Source organism: Grampus griseus, assembly GCF_964374135.1.
Source record: "Grampus griseus genome assembly, chromosome: 20".
NCBI classification, from domain to species: domain Eukaryota; kingdom Metazoa; phylum Chordata; class Mammalia; order Artiodactyla; family Delphinidae; genus Grampus; species Grampus griseus.
The window spans coordinates 37,656,166-37,677,868 of NC_139014.1; the positions used below are offsets into that span (position 1 = coordinate 37,656,166).

Genomic DNA, 21,703 nt, shown 5'->3' on the forward strand with positions numbered 1-21,703 from the left:
CTTTGCAGATATTGCAGTCTTTACAAATTCAAAGATTGTGGCAACCCTGAATTGTCAGATGATGATAAGCATTTTTTAGGAATACAGTATTTTTATTTTTATTTATTTATTTATTTATTTTTGCAGTACGCGGGCCTCTCACTGCTGTGGCCTCTCCCATTGCAGAGTACAGGCTCCGGACACGCAGGCTCAGCAGCCATGGCTCACGGGCCCAGCAGCTCCACGGCATATGGGATCGTCCCAGACCGGGGCACGAACCCGTGTCTCCTGCATCGGCAGGCGGACTCTCAACCACTGCACCACCAGGGAAGCCCCAGCAATACAGTATTTTTAAATTAAGGTATGTAGACTATTTTTTTAGACATAATACTATTGCACATTTAATAGACTACAGTATAGTATAGACATAACTTTTATATGCACTGAAAACACAACAACAAAAAAATTCATGACACTTCATCACAGTGGTCTGGAACTGAAGTGCACTATCTCTGTGGTACACCTGTACAGGCTTTTTACCAAGTTTTCAACTCTGGGAAAATTTCTAGCCTCATCTTTCTGGAAACTTAAGCAACTTTCAAACTTTATCCATTTAGAAAATCTTCACCACAATTTTCTAAAGGCACAACCTTACCTACCCTGAGGTTAGAACACAGAGGGGCCTTTTAACCCATTGTTTGTGTGTGGTCACTAGTATTCAGATGAAGCCTCCAGGGCAGTAGAGTAGGTTTGCCAAATGCATAGCAAATTTTTCTAGGCTATAAAAGCTTGAGGAAGACCAACTTCGTCTAAACAGAGAATCACTTCTCACTCAAACCTAGTTTACCTGCTTACCTCCCATGATGTACTGGCAAGTGTTTGCGATGGATTCCATGACTTCCTTCCACAAAAGCATTGGGCGGCTGATGATACACTGAGGCCAAATAACCAATGTGGCAGATGAGCTCATCCAACAGAGTTGGCTCAATAAGATCTGTCTCCTCAGAGATCAGTGGCTTCTCAGACAAGACTACTTCTTTGGCTGTGACAGGATCAGTTGAGAGAAGGCGCCAATAAATAGAGCCCCGGTCTTGAAGGTCAGGATTATCAGAATCCTAATGAAAAGGCAATGGCAAGAAGGTTTAAATGTAACCTTTCTCCATACAGAAAGCCAAACTGCTGGATTTATTATCAAGGCAATGCTGAAGTGATTTACGCAGAGTTGGCCGTTAAGAAGATATTTAGACTCAATATATTGTTAATAGAGCCATAATTCTGTAATCTCTAATGTTTCCAAGAATTTAAATATAAATTGAAGTAGGTTAGTTCTAAGACTCAAATTCAAAATGAAGTTGGGAAAAGGAAAATAAATTTTAAGCCAGTAAAAATCAACTGCTTACGATGGCCTCAGGACATAAAAATAATGTTTTTAACTGCTTTAATATTAGCAGGATTATTCATGAAACACAGCTTACATATATTTCACCCATACCTTCTTTCTTCATTCAAATATTTATTAACTATCTCCTATGGAGACACTGGCTAGGCCCTGGAAATAAAGAGACAACAACACAGTGCCTGACCTCAGTGAGCTCGAAGAATATTAATTATTACAATATAGTATGAGAGGTACTATTACCTAAATAATAAAAAAAACTGTTCAAGAGAGAACATAACTAAGTGCTTCTAAAAGGGGTGACACTTGAATTTAGTGGTCTCTTTTTTTTTGTGGCTGTTTAAAAATAATTTTATACATGGTCATGGCTAAGAAAAATTTATTATCAATGACACATCACGATTTAGAAATGTATAATATAAAAATAAGTCTCCCCCTATCATCCAACCCTATCCCACCTTAACTTCCCATCCCCAAAATAGCCATATTAACAGTGCACTATATATCTTACCAGAGAGCTCCCACACATATATATTTATTTTATACAAAACCAGTTTCATAGTATGTATACTGCTTCTCAAGCTGCTTTCCATATTGGCACATACAGCTGTCATTTTCCACTGTATATGCAGCACTGCATCATTATTTACTAGTGTCCTATTGATGAACATTTAGGCTGTTGCCTCTTTCTCCCTCCTTCCTACTATTTATTTTTGCAATCATTATAAAGTTGCAATAAATATCCTGGTATCCACCTCTCAGAATGTCTATATAGTGGCATTCATTTACGCATGAATTGTTTCAGTGGTATCATGTTATTAAAGGCAACAATCAGTCCCATTTCAATTTCTGTATTTAAAACACATACAAAAATATTTTCTTTAAACTAGGCCAGGGTTTTTCCCATGAGTTTCTACATAAGCAGATGAACTGGTTTATAATTTAGCCATTTAAGGCACGTATCATTCAGCTCAACACCGGAAGTGACCCTGATGGTTTTATATACATTTTCTTAATCATGTATTATTTAAATTGCACTCAAAATGGAGTGCTGGTTAAAAACAAAAAAGCATAAAGAACACTGAGATACAAGTTAATACAGTATAAAAAGGGTAAATTTTACCTCAAGGTAATCTTTATCACATACATAGGTTGCATTATTCTAATAGAAATGCACATATATACATGTATTATTCATATCAAAATGTTTGTAGTATTTGAAATGCCAGGGTTAAAAAAAGGAAACAGTGATACTATCCAATTTAAATGAGTTTGTTTTGTTGCTTGTTGGGAGGGGGGCTAATTTGCTCCTGAGGAAGTGTTTATAAATAGCAGCCTGAAACCTCCTCACTTAGATTTTCATTTGGAAACAAAGCGTGACTATTATGAAACATAAACAAGTTGATTTTTTAACAGAGCAGAATACAACTTTCTCCAAGTATTGCATCAGGAAAGCAATCCCCTGCCCAGCTTTTATTGATATTTAAATTAAAAGTTAAATTTTAATCTGTATATTCAGTCCCCAAAGCATGTCATCTAAAATTTGTAGACTATGCTTTTTATTACACAATGAACACTACACATCACTTAACTGGGAAAACTTAATTTGCCTTTATATAGTAGTAAAGTTGTTAAACATATTAAAATAAACTACATAATACAGCTTAATAATATACTTATCAAAATAATTTTTTTTTTCTTCAAACTATTTCTCTCATATACCTGGTACATATTTAACCAAATGGCCAAAAAAAAAAAAACAATTCCTGTGGGGATTCACAAAATATATACTTCTGTGAAAATAGCTTGAGTCCCCCCACAAATTCAAAACACTGCAACAGGACAAACTTCTGGAGACAGAATCACTGGATCAAAGGGTATACATACTGTAAATCTTAACAGAAAAATTTAGTCCTATGAGAAATGAGAAAATGAGTGCATATTTTCCAGGACTAGAAGTGAAGAGTGGGCAAGGATCTCCACTGTCCAAACTCAGTTATCCTGAGGGGTGATCTGTTAGGACTACTATCAGCTGGCCTTCACTGCCTCAATATTTCACATGGAGACCACGATAAATCAGGCCCAGTCAAAGCTAATGACAATAGAAACTTTTTATGATTTTAAGGTGCCATTATGTGTTTGGTGACTCAGAAAATTTGGTTTCGGATCTACTGTACTGCTAGTCTTATAGGCCCCCGTAAGGATCTCAAGAAAATAGTGTATTTCCCAAAATTTGAGAGCTTCCAAAACAATTCTTACCATGCAAGCTCTGAAACAGTAATTCTTAAACTATAATGTGCATCAACATTTTAACACACCAGGAAAGCCACTGAAAGTGCAGATTCCAGACTTTCTGATTCATTAGGTCAGAAGTGGGGCCCAGGAACTTTTATTTTTAACAAGCAGCACAGGTGATTTTGATGATGATGGTCTCTAGTTCACAGATGGAAAAACTAAGGTGAAGACTTCTTTTCCATGTACTAAAAATAGTAATTACTAAAGTTTGGACACTTCTATGAGTATTCTTTCCTAATTCCTCTAAAACTATCAAAGCGAAAAGACCTGTTGTCATTTCTTTTTTATTTGTCGTATCTGTTCTCTGCTCCCCTTTTATTCTTTTTTCTTTATTGTTGTTGTTTTTATATATTTATTTATTTTTTGGTGCATTGAGTCTTCGTTGTTTGGTCTTCACTGCTGTGCGTGGGCTTTCTCTAGTTGCCGCGAGCAGGGGCTACTCTTCGTTGCGGTGCGTGGGCTTCTCATTGCGGTGGCTTCTCCCGTTGCAGAGCTTGGGCTCTAGGCGCATGGGCTTCAGTAGTTGTGGCACGTGGGCTCAGTAGTTGTGGCCCGCGGGCTCCATAGCACAGGCTCAGCAGTTGTGGTGCACGGGCTTAGTTGCTCCGCGGCATGTGGGATCCTCCCGGACCAGGGCTCGAACCCATGTGCCCTGCATTGGCAGGCGGACTCTCAACCACTGCACCACCAGGGAAGTCCCATAATATTTCTAATCATACCACTATTTTATTTAAAATTAGAAGCACAAAGATTTCACATATACTTCACTGAATTCTCAGCATAGATAAACAATAGGATTAAGTCTACTATAAAGACAGAACAATAGTATGACAGAGAAATTTGCCCAGTCACGTCCTGAACCAGTGGATGTAGCAGAAACAGAACCCCACCACCCAATTCAAATTAACGTAACTCAGCAGATCATGCTACCCTCAACTTAAAAATTTATGGCTGGTAACATAAATATTAAATTAGGTTCTTATTTCATGAACTTGAGAAAAAAATTCCAGAGGAAAATTCCAGTGGAAAAGACTTATATAAATGTGCTTATTCTATTATGCTAATGCCTCAGATTTCATTAACTGGACAGAAAAGGCAAGTCTAGAGAAACTGTTTATTAATTATTTATAGCCAAATATGAAATAATCATCCACAATAATCTTAAAACCTCTAAGTTCACTTATTTATACTGGCTTATGCACAACAATGCTTCAGGCAGGGAGACAGGAAATGCGTATTCTCAAAAGTCATTCTTAACTTTCAGACTTGAGAAGCAGCATGAACAGAGTAGAAAAGGGCAAAGACTCTGGAGCCAGGCTACTTGGGTTTGAGTCCTAGTTCCACCCCATACTAACTGGGCCGGCCTCTCTATGTCTCAGTTTCCTCACCTATAAAATGGGAAGAGTAACAGTATTAACCCTCACTGAAAGCCTGGCACATAGTAAGCACTATACAGATGACTGTTGTTACTAAGATTCTCTACTAGTCCTTGTACAGAAAATCTAGAATTAGGAACGTCTGATGGTTTATTTATACCCTGCCGTGTTCTAGAAAAGGATTTAGCAAAGCTTATAAAAATACATCTAAGGCTAAAGAACATAAATTAGAAGCAAAGGCAGAAAAATGCAAGCCACGATGACCCACACATTTTCTACGGGAGATCCTTAAATTTGATTCTAAGCTTTCAAACATCTGATATGAAAAACAAGTCTAGTCATATAAGCCATTCAGAGGGGCAGTTAATTACATACTAATGCATAAGAGAATCCAAAACTGGTTAGGAATTTTTTTATGGGGTTTCATACAGGAAAAAAATATATAATGGAATAAATACTTTGATAACACATCTAAAGAGGATAGTTTCTCATGACAACCCTTACTACAGGATGATGATATTAGTGTAATTCAGTAAAAACTATTCTAATAAGGGTCAAATACAATGCAGTCTAGATCCCCAGCTCTCTACTAATCTGGCTTGATTCAGTGGTAAATTTCAACATCTATAAGAACATAGGGAATCCTCCCTAAACACTTTATCTCAGGCAAATACTGTAATAAGAGTGAGTTTGAACTCTGACAAGAACCTAAAACACAGCTCTCCTATGCTGCCTGTTAAATACAGGTACAGAAGCCTTAAGAGACAATGGAGGTGAAGGCAGGGTTCAGAACTTGTGAATACAATAGAATCGACCAAAGACACTCACTTGATTATGAGGCTAGCCTTATCTATTCAGAAGTGAGTAGACAGGATTTCCCTGGTGGCACAGTGGTTAAGAATCTGCCTGCCAATGCAGGGGACACAGGTTCGAGCCCTGGTCTGGGAAAACCCCACATGCCACGGAGCACAGAGCCCGTGTGCCACAACTACTGAAGCCCATGTGCCACAACTACTGGAGCCTGTGCTCCACAACAAGAGAAGCCACTGCAATGAGAAGCCTGCGCACCACAACGAAGAGTAGCCCCTACTCGCTGCAAGTAGAAAAAGCCCGTGTGCAGCCAAAAGTAAATAAATAATTAAATTAAAAAAGTGAGTAGACAAGGAGCAAAGCCAAAATTCTTTTTAGAAAATTGTTCTAACTCCATCTTAACAGAGATACAAATGGGTAATAAAGGGTCTAGACTAGGAAATCTAGAATGCTCAATATAGATAATATTAAATAACCATTGCCTTCATGGTTATGGAAATTGCCTTGCTTCAGGCAAAAGGAAGTTTTAGAAAAAACACTTCAAAGAGCTCTAACAAATAAATTTTAAAAGATGTAAAATTAATAATAGGAAAGGTATATTTATTTTCCAAGGTGGATGAATGTCAAGTGGCCTCTCAGCAGTTAAGATGATTTTGACTATTCCACACATACATAAACACAGAATCTTCAATTTGGCTGAGGCATGAATCTGTCACACAATGTAAGCCGAGACAGTCTCTTACCTGCCGAGTGATTCTAGGTCACCACCCAGCACTCCCATCTCTACATTTTCTCTTTCCTTATTTTCTACTTCTTGTGGTAACTTTCATGGAGAGCCAGATATTGCTGATGCTTTGAAATGTGGCCATCAGGGGAGAGTTAAAACTTGAAATACTTTAATAAACAGAAATCCCATGGTTCTTGAAGAAAATGAGACTTCTGAGAAAGCTAAGAGACTGTATAAATATGTATTTATCTGTGTTTAGGGAGTTTTCTGAAGTGTTAGTACATAGGCCTCATTAAAGTCAAGTTTACTATATTACCATCTAGAATAAACACAAGACTTCTTTGAATCTGGTTAATTTATACAGAGCTCTTTCTTTCGTACAAAGGAGAGAGGCTCCAGGGCCTGTAGCAAAAGACAGAAATGAACTTCAAGGCCCTAAGATGAAGTCAAATACATGGCTAATTTAATGGCAATCACCCTACAGAGTCTGTAATAAGCACTACATGATTAAGAAGGGGCAATTTCTATTCAAAATGGCCCCCTGTAGATGACCTATTAAACATTAACGTGAAAATTAACGTCTAACCTAAACTACTTTGATTCATAAGATGACCAATTTCTGCTCTTAGTGCCAAGACATGCCTCATCAGTGATGGACAACCTCCCAGTCCACTTTTCATGGACAGATGGTGAGCCATGGCCTGCCCTTGACTCCACATACTCATATGGATGCTTCTTCACACTAACCATAATGGGGTCAAGTGAAGGTTTAGAGACTTGGGGAAATAGCACACTAAAAGGTTCATTCATAATTTGTTGGAGAAATGGAGAAAACTGAGAGGTACAAGGGGTGGAGTGGGACACCTCTATTTTCTGTGAAGTGAATTTTCTGACATCCTTTAACTCAACTACTGTTGGTCAACTGCTCCTTAAAAGATAATCAAGCGATAATTCTCAGTAATGTTTATGTGCATCAGTAATCAGAAACGACAATTATCTTAATTTCTAGTTCAGGTCTTTTTCACATTTGAATTCATTGATTATAAAACATCTGTACTTGAATCAAGTGTCAGAAAGTAGCCTTTGACTCTAGCAGTTTTCTTGGCTGTATTTTTTTCAGAGTTGTATAGCATATTCTATAAACAACTTATTTAATAATGTTGTCTGCTTTATAGTATTCCATTAAGTATTCAAATGCCTTATCTGCCCGTTGAACTTCTTTTCCTTAAAATGGATTCCTGACATTTCTAAAATTAAATACTATCAGAGGAAAGAAGAACTTTGCATTTATCATGTACCAAATGATGCGCTTTGACCACTTAACAGATGATGTATTGACAACTATTCAAGGTTCACATTTATGGTCTCAGTTTGGAACTGGGTTTCAAGAAGTGTACTAAGTGCACATCCCAACCGTATTAATTAATTTCAGGATTTACCATATTTAGTCCTCCAATTGTGTTCATTATTGATATGAAATAAAGCTCCCCAGAGCAAAAAAAAAAAAAGGTAAGATGACAGCTCAGAACTAGGTTAAAGAACTATAAAAGAGATCAAATGCTGTTAATATACAACTATAAAGAGATGAAAGAGGAAAATGGTAAATTGAATATCTGAATCAGATTCCATGTGTAAACATCATAACTCTTGACAACCTGCTAAAGCCAGCCTGTTCTCAAATTCAATTAAGAACATTACTGGATCATGATGGACTGATCATTATACTAGTTACGTCAGAAAAAGTAATTACTTTGATTTCTGTGTATCCAGCTGGTTGCCACATTCCTGAAATCAGAACCCTCCCTAAAAGGACCAAAACTACTAAATAAATAAGGAAGCAGCATTAGCACTTTAAAATTACTTAAAGAGAAAGGCAACTTATCTAGAAGGTAGAACAGCACACGAGATATTTGTCAAAGCATTTACCATCTCTACAGGGTACTTTCATTTGAAAGCTGAAATTAAGTCCCCCAGAAGGAGATACTGTGAGACTCAATGTCATTTTCACAAAGTCATGTCCTTCATTAACACTAAAGAGTCTAAGTTCAATTTTCATGAATTATCGTTAAAACTGGAGTCAGTCGATTCATTTAGAAGCCATACAACAAGTTCTAATTCTGCAGAATATGTAAAAGAGGCACTGTTTTTATTTTTTTAACAGAATCTAAAGACTGAACTCCTTCCGTTTAAAATCTCTGCAAATGAACCTTCTTGGAAAAAGTTTCACAATTTCCTAGAATTTAAAACAAGACAAATCAACTCCATGCTTTTTTCAGACTTCTTACCTGTGTTGCCAAACTCAAGACCTGCTGTACCAGCTCCTGCATTTCTGATGGTTTCTTGAGAAACAGCTTCACTATGGCAGTAAGCAGAGTGAGCTGTACCTAAGCAAATGTAATTTAATAGGTAAAGTGAAAGGCATTTGCATTATTCCACACCATGAATTCCAAAGTGATATTTTCCCAAATATGACTTACTATGAGGTCTTTCTGATTTTGATTAAGAAACAAAGGTTAAAACTCAGCCAAGGGGAGAAGGCGGAAGATGGCGGAAGAGTAAGACGCGGAGATCACCTTCCTCCCCACAGATATACCAGAAATACATCTACACGTGGAACAACTCCTACAGAACACCTACTGAAGGCTGGCAGAAGACCTCAGACCTCCCAAAAGGCAAGAAACTCCCCACGTACCTGGATAGGGCAAAAGAAAAAACAGAGACAAAAGAATAGGGACGGCACCTGCACCAGTGGGAGGGAGCTGTGAAGGAGGAAAAGTTTCCACACTCTAGGAAGCCCCTTCGCGGGCGGAGACTGCGGGAGGCGGAGGGGGGAGCTTCGAAGCTGCAGAGTGCACAGCAACGGGTGCGGAGGGCAAAGCGGGGAGATTCCCGCACAGAGGATCGGTGCCGACCGGCACTCACCAGCCCGAGAGGCTTGTCTGCTCACCCGCCGGGGCGGGCGGGGCTGAGAGCTGAGGCCGGAGCGCAGGGAGAGGACTGGGGTTGGCGGCTTGAACATAGCCTGAAGGGGTTAGTGCACCACAGCTAGCCGGGAGGGAGTCCGGGGAAAAGCCTGCACCTGCAGAAGAGGCAGGAGACTTTTCCTTCCCTCTTTGTTTCCTGGGGCGTGAGGAGAGGGGTTTAAGAACGCTGCTTAAAGGAACTCCAGAGACGGGCGCGAGCCGCGGCTAAAAGCGCGAACCCCAGAGACGGGCGCGAGCCGCGGCTGAAAGCGCGGAATCCAGAGACGGGCGCGAGCCGCGGCTGAAAGCGCGGAATCCAGAGACGGGCGCGAGCCGCGGCTGAGGGCGCGGAATCCAGAGACGGGCGCGAGCCGCGGCTGAAAGCGCGGAATCCAGAGACGGGCGCGAGCCGCGGCTGAGGGCGCGGACTCCAGAGACGGGCGCAAGCCGCGGCAAAAAGCGCGGACCCCAGAGGCGGGCGGGAGACGTTAAGGCTGCTGCTGCCGCCACCAAGGGGCCTGTGTGCGAGCACAGGTCACTCTCCACACCCCTCTTCCGCGGAGCCTGTGCAGCCCGCCACTGCCGGGTTCCCGGGATCCAGGGACAACTTCCCCGGGAGAGCGCACAGCGCGCCTCAGGCTGGTGCAAAGTCACGCCGGCCTTTGCCACCGCAGGCCCGCCCCGCACTCTGTGCCCCTCCGTCCCCGCCGGCCTGAGTGCGCCAGAGCCCCCAATCAGCGGCTCTTTTAACCCCATCCTGTCTGAGCAAAAAACAGACGCCCTCCAGCGATCTACACGCAGTGGCAGGGCCAAATCCAAAGCTTAGCCCTGGGAGCTGTGAGAACAAAGAAGAGAAAGGGAAATCCCTCCCAGCAGCCTCAGAAGCAGCGGATTAAAGCTCCACAATCAACTTGATGTACCCTGCATCTGTGGAATACCTGAATAGACAACCAATCATCCCCAATTAAGGAAGTGGACTTTAGGAGCAAGATCTATGATTTTTTCCCCTTTCCTCTTTTTGTGAATGTGTATGTGTATGCTTCTGTGTGAGATCTTGTCTGTATAGTCTTGCTTCCACCATTTGTCCTAGGGTTCTATCCGTCCATGTTTTTTTTTTAAATTTTTTTCTTAATAATTAATTTTAATAACCTTATTATACTTTACCTTCGTTCTTTCTTTCTTTCTTTCCGTCCTTCCTTCCCTCCTTTAGACAACGAATCATCCCAAATTGAGGAGGTGGTCTCTGACAGCAAGATTTAGGATTTTTCCCCATTTACCTCTTTTAGTGAGGGTGTATGTGTATGCTTCTGTGTAAGATTTTGTCTGTATAGCTTTGCTTCCAACATTTGTCCTAGGTTCTTTCCGTCCCTTTTTTTTTTTTTCTAAATAAGAAGTTTTTAATTCAATAACTTTATTATACTGTATTTTATTTTTACTGTATCTTCTTTCTTTCTGTCTTTTTTCCTTCTTTCCCTCCTTCCTTCCTTCCTCCCTCCCTCCCTCCCTCCTTTCTTTCCTTCTTGCCTTCTTTCCTTCTTTGCTTCTTTCTTTCTTTCTTCCTTCCTTCCTACCCTCCTTTCCTTCTTTCTTTCCTCATACTTCTACTAATTCCCTCTACTTTTTCTCCCTTTTATCCTGAGCCTGTGGATGAAAAGCTTTTGGTGCTCCAGCCAGGAGGCAGGGCTCTGCCTCTGAGGTAGGACAGCCAACTTCAGGACACTGATCAACAAGAGACCTCCCAGCTCCACATAATATCAAACGGCGAAAATCTCCCAGACACCTCCATCTTAACACCAGCACCCAGCTTCACTCAACGACCAGCAAGCCACAGTGCTGGAAAACCTATGCCAAACAACTAGCAAAACAGGAACACAACCCCACCCATTAGCAGAGAGGCTGCCTAAAATCATAATAAGTCCACAGACACCCCAAAACACACCACCAGACGTGAACCTGCCCACTAGAGAGACAAGATCCAGCCTCATCCACCACAACACAGGCACTAGTCCCCTCCACCAGGAAGCCTACACAACCCACTGAACCAACCTTAGCCACTAGAGACAGACATCAAAAACAGGAGGAACCACAAACCTGCAGCCTGCAAAAAGGAGACCCCAAACACAGTAAGATAAGCAAAATGAGAAGACAGAAAAACACACAGCAGATAAAGGAGCAAGATAAAAATGCACCAGACCTAACAAATGAAGAGGAAATAGGCAGTCTACCTGAAAGAGAATTCAGAATAATGATAGTAAGGTTGATCCGAAATCTTGGAGATAGAATGGACAACAGATTGGACAAAATGCAAGAATCAGTTAACAAGGACCTAGAAGAACTAAAGATGAAACAAGCAACGATGAACAACACAATAAATGAAATTAAAAGTACTCTAGATGGGATCAATAGCAGAATAACTGAGGCAGAAGAACGGATAAGTGACCTGGAAGATAAAATAGTGGAAATAACTACTGCAGAGCAGAATAAAGAAAAAAGAATGAAAAGAACTGAGGACAGTCTCAGAGACCTCTGGGACAACATTAAACGCACCAACATTCGAATTATAGGGGTTCCAGAAGAAGAAGAGAAAAAGAAAGGGACTGAGAAAATATTTGAAGAGATTATAGTTGAAAACTTCCCTAATATGGGAAAGGAAATAGTTAATCAAGTCCAGGAAGCACAGAGAGTCCCATACAAGATAAATACAAGGAGAAATACGCCAAGACACATATTAATCAAACTGTCAAAAATTAAATACAAAGAAAGCATATTAAAAGCAGCAAGGGAAAAACAACAAATAACACATAAGGGAATCCCCATAAGGTTAACAGCTGATCTCTCAGCAGAAACCCTACAAGCCAGAAGGGAGTGGCAGGACATACTGAAAGTGATGAAGGAGAAGAACATGCAGCCAAGACTACTCTACCCAGCAAGGATCTCATTCAGATTTGATGGAGAAATTAAAACCTTTACAGACAAGCAAAAGCTGAGAGAGTTCAGCACCACCAAACCAGCTATACAACAAATGCTAAAGGATCTTCTCTAGGCAAGAAACACAAGAGAAGGAAAAGACCTATAATAACGAACCCAAAACAATTTAGAAAATGGGAATAGGAACATACATATCGATAATTACCTTAAATGTAAATGGACTAAATGCTCCCACCAAAAGACACAGATTAGCTGAATGGATACAAAAACAAGACCCTTATATATGCTGTCTACAAGAGACCCACTTCAGACCTAGAGACACATACAGACTGAAAGTAAGGGGATGGAAAAAGATATTCCATGCAAATGGAAGCCAAAAGAAAGCTGGAGTAGCAATTCTCATATCAGACAAAATAGACTTTAAAATAAGGACTATTAAAAGAGACAAAGAAGGACACTACATAATGATCAAGGGATCGATCCAAGAAGAAGATATAACAATTGTAAATATTTATGCACCCAACATAGGAGCACCTCAATACATAAGGCAAATACTAACAGCCATAAAAGGGGAAATCGACAGTAACACATTCATAGTAGGGGACTTAAACACCCCACTTTCACCCATGGACAGATCATCCAAAATGAAAATAAATAAGGAAACACAAGCTTTAAATGATACATTAAACAAGATGGACTTAATTGATATTTATAGGACACTCCATCCAAAAACAACAGAATACACATTTTTCTCGAGTGCTCATGGAACATTCTCCAGGATAGATCATATCTTAGGTCACAAATCAAGCCTTGGGAAATTTAAGAAAATTGAAATTGTATCAAGTATCTTTTCTGACCACAACGCCATGAGACTAGATATCAATTACAGGAAAAGATCTGTAAAAAATACAAACACATGGAGGCTAAACAATACACTACTTAATAATGAAGAGATCACTGAAGAAATCAAAGAGGAAATCAAAAAATACCTAGAAACAAATGACAATGGAGACACAACGACCCAAAACCTGTGGGATGCAGCAAAAGCAGTTCTAAGGGGGAAGTTTATAGCAATACAAGCCCACCTTAAGAAGCAGGAAACATCTCGAATAAACAACCTAACCTTGCACCTCAAGCAATTAGAGAAAGAAGAACAAAAAAACCCCAAAGCTAGCAGAAGGAAAGAAATCATAAAAATCAGATCAGAAATAAATGAAAAAGAAATGAAGGAAACAATAGCAAAGATCAATAAAACTAAAAGCTGGTTCTTTGAGAAGATAAACAAAATAGATAAACCACTAGCCAGACTCATCAAGAAAAAAAGGGAGAAGACTCAAATCAATAGAATTAGAAATGAAAAAGGAGAGGTAACAACTGACACTGCAGAAATAAAAGAGATCATGAGAGATTACTACAAGCAACTCTATGCCAATAAAATGGACAATCTGGAAGAAATGGACAAATTCTTAGAAATGCACAACCTGCCAAGACTGAATCAGGAAGAAATAGAAAATATGAACAGACCAATCACAAGCACTGAAATTGAAACTGTGATTAAAAATCTTCCAACAAAGAAAAGCCCAGGACCAGATGGCTTCACAGGCGAATTCTATCAAACATTTAGAGAAGAGCTAACACCTATCCTTCTCAAACTCTTCCAAAATATAGCAGAGGGAGGACCACTCCCTAACTCCTTCTACGAGGCCACCATCACCTTGATACCAAAACCAGACAAGGATGTCACAAAGAAAGAAAACTACAGGCCAATATCACTGATGAACATAGATGCAAAAATCCTCAACAAAATACTAGCAAACAGAATCCAACAGCACATTAAAAGGATCATACACCATGATCAAGTGGGGTTTATTCCAGGAATGCAAGGATTCTTCAATATACGCAAATCTATCAATGTGATAAACCATATTAACAAATTGAAGGAGAAAAACCATATGATCATCTCAATAGATGCAGAGAAAGCTTTTGACAAAATTCAACACCCATTTATGATAAAAACCCTGCAGAAAGTAGGCATAGAGGGAACTTTCCTCAACATAATAAAGGCCATATATGACAAGCCCACAGCAAACATCATCCTCAATGGTGAAAAACTGAAAGCATTTCCACTAAGATCAGGAACAAGACAAGGTTGCCCACTCTCACCACTATTATTCAACATTGTTTTGGAAGTTTTAGCCACAGCAATCAGAGAAGAAAAGGAAATAAAAGGAATCCAAATTGGAAAAGAAGAAGTAAAGCTGTCACTGTTTGCAGATGACATGATCCTATACATAGAGAACCCTAAAGATGCTACCAGAAAACTACTAGAGCTAATCAATGAATTTGGTAAAGTGGCAGGATACAAAATTAATGCACAGAAATCTCTGGCATTCCTATATACTAATGATGAAAAATCTGAAAGTGAAATCAAGAAAACACTCCCATTTACCATTGCAACAAAAAGAATAAAATATCTAGGAATAAACCTACCTAAGGAGACAAAAGACCTGTATGCAGAAAATTATAAGACACTGATGAAAGAAATTAAAGATGATATAAATAGATGGAGAGATATACCATGTTCTTGGATTGGAAGAATCAACATTGTGAAAATGACTCTACTACCCAAAGCAATCTATAGATTCAATGCAATCCCTATCAAACTACCACTGGCATTTTTCACAGAACTAGAACAAAAACTTTCACAATTTGTATGGAAACACAAAAGACCCCGAATAGCCAAAGCAATCTTGAGAACGAAAGAAGGAACTGGAGGAATCAGGCTCCCTGACTTCAGACTATACTACAAAGCTACAGTCATCAAGACAGTATGGTACTGGCACAAAAACAGAAAGATAGATCAATGGAACAGGATAGAAAGCCCAGAGATAAACCCATGCACATATGGACACCTTATCTTTGATAAAGGTGGCAGTAATGTACAATGGAGAAAGGACACCCTCTTCAATAAGTGGTGCTGGGAAAACTGGACAGGTACATGTAAAAGTATGAGATTAGATCACTCCCTAACACCATACACAAAAATAAGCTCAAAATGGATTAAAGACCTAAATGTAAGGCCAGAAACTATCAAACTCTTAGAGGAAAACATAGGCAGAACACTCTATGACATAAATCAAAGCAAGATCCTTTCTGACCCACCTCCTAGAGTAATGGAAATAAAAACAAAAATAAACAAATGGGACCTAATGAAACTTCAAAGCTTTTGCACAGCAAAGGAAACCGTAAACAAGACCAAAAGACAACCCTCAGAATGGGAGAAAATATTTGCAAATGAAGCAACCGACAAAGGATTAATCTCCAAAATTTACAAGCAGCTCATGCAGCTCAATAACAAGAAAACAAACAACCCAATCCAAAAATGGGCAGAAGACCTAAATAGACATTTCTCCAAAGAAGATATACAGACTGCCAACAAACACATGAAAGAATGCTCAACATCGTTAATCATTAGAGAAATGCAAATCAAAACTACAATGAGATATCATCTCACACCAGTCAGAATGGCCATCATCAAAAAATCTAGAAACAATAAATGCTGGAGAGGGTGTGGAGAAAAGGGAACACTCTTGCACTGCTGGTGGGAATGTGAATTGGTTCAGCCACTATGGAGAGCAGTATGGAGGTTCCTTAAAAAACTACAAATAGAACCACCATATGACCCAGCAATCCCACTACTGGGCATATACCCTGAGAAAACCAAAATTCAAAAAGAGTCATGTACCAAAATGTTCATTGCAGCTCTATTTACAATAGCCCGGAGATGGAAACAACCTAAGTGCCCGTCATCGGATGAATGGATAAAGAAGATGTGGCACATATATACAATGGAATATTACTCAGCCATAAAAAGAAACGAAATTGAGCTATTTGTAATGAGGTGGATAGACCTAGAGTCTGTCATACAGAGTGAAGTAAGTCAGAAAGAAAAAGACAAATACCGTATGCTAACACATATATATGGAATTTAAGAAAAAAATGTCATGAAGAACCTAGGGGTAAAGCAGGAATAAAGACGCAGACCTCCTAGAGAACGGACTTGAGGTTATGGGGAGGGGGAAGGGTGAGCTGTGACAGGGCGAGAGAGAGTCATGGGCATATACACACTAACAAACGCAGTAAGGTAGATAGCTAGTGGGAAGCAGCCGCATGGCACAGGGATATTGGCTCGGTGCTTTGTGACAGCCTGGAGGGGTGGGATGGGGAGGGTGGGAGGGAGGGAGACGCAACAGGGAAGACATATGGGAACATATGTTTATGTATGACTGATTCACTTTGTTATAAAGCAGAAACTAACACACCATTGTAAAGCAATTATACCCCAATAAAGATGTTAAAAAAAAAAAAAAAAAAAAAAAAAAAAAAAAAAACTCAGCCAATATCCACAATAGCAGTCAAAGGTTTTCATCAACTGAAAACTCACTAGCCTCCTATCTCCGAACTGCATTTTTTGGCATCAAAAACTGCCGGTATGTTTCTGGCCCAGATAATCACCTGTATTTCTTAAAGTACATGCTAACATACTGATGGCAATAAAATTGGTTCCTGACCAAATCCTTTATTATTTACTTCCACCAAAAGCTACAACTTCCAGGGAATTAGGAAATCATTTATCATACTGAGGCAAGAGCCAAGACAGTAGAATTATGCCAGATCACAACCAATTAAGAGTGGCATGCTAGGGCTTCCCTGGTGGCGCAGTGGTTAAGAATCCGCCTGCCAATGCAGGGGATACGGGTTTGAGCCCTGGTCCAGGAAGATCCCACGTGCCACAGAGCAACTAAGCCCTGCACCACAACAACAGAAGCCTGCGCACCTAGAGTCTGTGCTCCGCAACAAGAGAAGCCACCACAATGAGAAGCCCTCGCACTGCAATGAAGAGTGGCCCCCGCTCGCAGCAACTAGAGAAAGCCTGCGCACAGCAATGGAAGACCCAATGCAGCCAAAAATAAATAAATAAATAAATGAAACAAATCTATTTAAAAAAAAAAGAATAAAATTTTAAAAATAATAATTAAAAAAAAAAAAAGAGTCGCCTGCCGAACCATGAAACTACGGCTGGTATATGTTCCTTGTAGGGCCTATTAAAATTACTATGATAGATTACACACATGAACTTCAATTTGCAGTGAGTACAAATGCCGGGGAAAAAGCTTTAATAATGTATCTGCTTCTCTGGGCCTTTGACTCGAAGGTCTCTCAGTTTTGGTAGAAGACAGACAGAAGATGGGAAGGAGTCTAACCATCCACAAAGAATCTTTTCAAACTGCACATGCCAGCCTTCACCCCAGACAGAAACCCCAGCTGCAACTGAGCCACAACCATTACTAACAGCAATGGGTAATCATCTTTAGGTGACAGAAAATTAAAAAGTAATAACTACTGCTCTAAGTCAGTAGTTGTCAAAGTGTGGTTCTGGACCAGCAGCAGCAATAGCATCACCACCCTCAACCTTGTAAGAAATGAACATGCTTAGGCCCATCTCAGACCTACTGACTCAGAAACTCTAGGGGTGGGGCCCAGCAACCTGTCCTTTAACACAGGTTAAACACCAGTGCTTAGGTGCTTCTAGGCTCATTAAAGTTTGAGAACCACTGTCTAAATTAGGCAGGCTTGTTCCAACAGAAGTTAGCACAACTGAAAAAGGTCACCCCTTTTTGGGAGAAAAATGAACATACTATATGTGTATATAAATTCGCACACATGAAACTGCCTAACCTTTACCTTTCCTGAAGTCGTCCCCAAAACATCTAATACATTAAGATATAGATGGGAACTTACCTGGGTGCTTTCATCATGAAAACCTTCCAGGAACCTCTCTAGTAACTCATCTGCATTGTCAATTCTTTCAGCATATTCTCCCACAATCCAAATCATAGCTGCTGGAGCATCTGGCTCATCCAGTGAGTCTAAGTTCTCACACAAAGTGGCAATGATACTTTCATATCTGATATAACAAAATGGACTATGGTTACTGAAGGCAAAACTGAGAAGTGTATTTAACAATGAAGCCTAAAAAGCAAAAAACCATGGACAAGGTACCCTAAACCACCACCAAACTACAAAGACTTTTAGCCAAGAGAATGTACAGGCTTTAAAGCCAGAAAATTATAAATGTCTTCAATTTTCCTTCAGTTATGTTTTAATAACTAGACCATAAATCTTTATAAAAGCTTATCAGATATTCAAGGAAAAACTAACCTATGGTTTAAGATAATACCACTACCTTACATTTCTCACAGTCTTTCTCATAACTAGATCAGAGAAATTTCCTATTACTTCATTTTACCTTCATCGTAGAGGAACAGAAATTCCACTTTACTATTAGGAAAATGGAGTCAGACAGTAATAGCATCCAGAAACAGTAATTTTGTCTCTTATCCACCTATCTCTGCTTTCTATAGAGATCTTTATGTTCTTTCCTCCCAAGGCACCCACACTAATGACCTGTTTTTCTAAAGAAATAAGCAATTCAAGTATTTATTTTTACAGGTCTATAGCTCTCATTCTTTACCATGTTAAATCCATCTCCTTGGCTAATGTGTTTTTTTGTTTTTTTGTTTTTTTTGCGGTATGCGGGCCTCTCCCGTTGCGGAGCACAGGTTCTGGATGCGCAGGCTCAGCGGCCATGGCTCACGGGCCCAGCCGCTCCGCGGCATGTGGGATCTTCCCAGACCAGGGCACAAACCCGTGTCCCCTGCAGCGGCAGGCGGACTCTCAACCACTGCCCCACCAGGGAAGCCCGGCTAATGTAGTTTTAAACATCAGAATGAAATTGTATAATAAATGAGATATGGACAACTGAATAATACACTTAATTGCCCTATTTCCACTGATTAAACCAGGTTCTCGATAATGCTTTCTTAAAATTAAACTATCATAATCCCTCAGTAATACAAACCAGAAATGGACACATTTCTTTACCAAGCATATTAAGGTATACACCTCCCCAATTAATCAAGAAGTTTAGAAACCCAACCCTCCTCTTTCCTGGGAGAGTGGTAAAAGTATATGATCCTTTTTCCAAAAATACCATTTCTAGAATTTATATATATATATATATATAATGCTTAAAAAACCACTACCTTATTAAAATATTTCTTCTAATTCTGAGTCCACCACTAAGCTAACTAACTGTAAGTCACTTCGTTTCACATTATCTTTAACGATAATCAGAAGCCTTAGCACAGTTCATCTCTATGATTATAAGGTAAAATGAGATTTAGGATGCTTATAAGATCTGCTCTTATTTAACTCTTTCAGATTCCTTAATTGTTTGCCTTCAAAAGCAAATCTGAAAAAGTATTTTTGTTTCATAACTAAGAGGCCTCAATGTGAAAATTTTTGTGGAGTGAAAATGTAGATTTTGTATATCTTAATGGAAGCAGCTACAATACTTCAGAAAAGGTGTGAAACTCTGACAGTTCATTGTTGCATGTTCTATAATTTTCTACAAGTACTAGGTAACATACTAAGTGAATAGTGAAGCTGTCACCTCCCTGGCTTTTACAATAAGGTGACCATATAATTTATTATTCAAACTGAGACATTTCTGACAGTGAAAAGGGGCACAATTATTAATTATGCCTGGTAAGAGGCATAAAATGGATTATTCCCAGACAACGTGGAATATCTGGGTATCCTTATTTAATAGTAACTTCATCACCAAAGAATCTGGCTAACTTTAATATATGCCAATTGACAATACATATTCAGACAGCACTTCAATTCTTCTAAGAGTGATAAAGCAGAGTGAAAAATCAGATTTTAATCCTTGTGCTAACCAACTTATATATTTCTGATTTTTAATAAAGTATTCAATTATGACCAGTTACTTTACAAAGATTAATTCTTACCTAGCCAACCTCAAAGTGCCTTACTTAAACATTTCCTAAATGATCTGAGGAAGAGGGTCAGAAGTTTCTGGACGTACTTGTTGGGATATTTGCGGAAGATATAACAATCGCCTCTTGGACCACATAATTTACTTTGGTTTGGATGAGATCAAGCAATGTGCTTACACAGCGCTCTGCAGATTGCTGCAAAGAGGAACATAATGAGAAGTCAGATGATCCATCCAATAACTGTAGTGGGATAACTGAGGACATGGAAAGGAGACGTGACCCATGAGCCCCCCCCCCAGCAAACTGGGGGCTGTCGAATAAGCCAGAACTGCAAACAGTCCTGATTGCTTTGAGCCCCCACCCCAGCAAACCGGGGGCCTGCAAAAGAAGCATTGAGCGCTTTGGGCACTGATCCATGAGATGTCCTCAGTATAATCAGAGTGGTGGGAACGCAAGGAAATGTCCTTGTGCTACTTCAGTATAATCAAAATAATGGTGGGAACTTTATGCTGTTCTTGCGCTCAAGGACGAAGCACGGTAGGTTCTCACGAAAGCCAATTATTGCTTGTATAATTAATAAAAACATAGGTTGCTGCTTTGGCACTTCTGAAATGTTAAGAAAACAAGTCTTAAAGTGTAAACCTAGATAATGTTTTAATAAAAGCTACCACAGCAGGGCAGACGGCGCTGTTTTGCCTGAGCGAGCAGCAGCCCTCTACTGCTGTGCTTTGGCACAATTCATCTCGTGTGATGAGCTTACTTTTGGCCCTGTCCTAAGAAACTACAACAATAACACAATCTCAACATAAAAAAAAATTTTTTTTGGAACATTCAGGTGTATCAACTAAACTAGACTAAAAGATGAGGCATTTAATTTGACCACACTATACTAGAGGCTGGGTTATCTGATGGAGATATACAGAAGTTCTAGGTATACTCCAAATTTTACTCACTACAAGAAACAGTTCAAGTGAAAAAAATCATCTTGGATAGCCAGGATGACAGAAGTGAGAAGAAAGCATAAGTCAAGGTAGAAGGAAAGAATAAGAATGAAAGAATAAGCCAAGCGAAGAGGTCTTTATCTGCAGTTCATGAATGAGCACAGACAGAAGGCATCTTTAAACCTCTTGAAATGAAACTGCCAAATTTCATTTGTGCACACAAGCATATTTTCCTGGGAGAAGGTTTACAGTTTTCATTATATTTTCAAAGTTATCTGTGACTCAAAAAACTCTTAAGAAAAATTTGCCATCTTCTGGGCTATATAACTGCAAGTCTATGGCCTTAGGTAAACTGCAACTTTCCACAGCCTATGGCTCATCTATAAAATAGAATTTAATCTATTAGTCTTTCATTAATGAAGG

The 21,703-nt window shown here is 39.4% G+C and overlaps 1 protein-coding gene across 1 annotated transcript in view; it reads right to left on the reverse strand.

Moving 5' to 3' along the window:
- The window catches only part of LOC309838368 (AP-1 complex subunit beta-1-like), a gene marked incomplete at its 3' end in the record, with an annotated part of 82,416 nt that overhangs the window by 38,287 nt on the left and 22,426 nt on the right, over positions 1-21,703 (reverse strand). Inside the window, 5 exon segments of the mRNA XM_082679437.1 lie at positions 835-1,094; positions 8,869-8,967; positions 18,277-18,442; positions 20,429-20,453; positions 20,456-20,534. Coding sequence (XP_082535563.1) covers positions 835-1,094; positions 8,869-8,967; positions 18,277-18,442; positions 20,429-20,453; positions 20,456-20,534 — 629 coding nt within the window.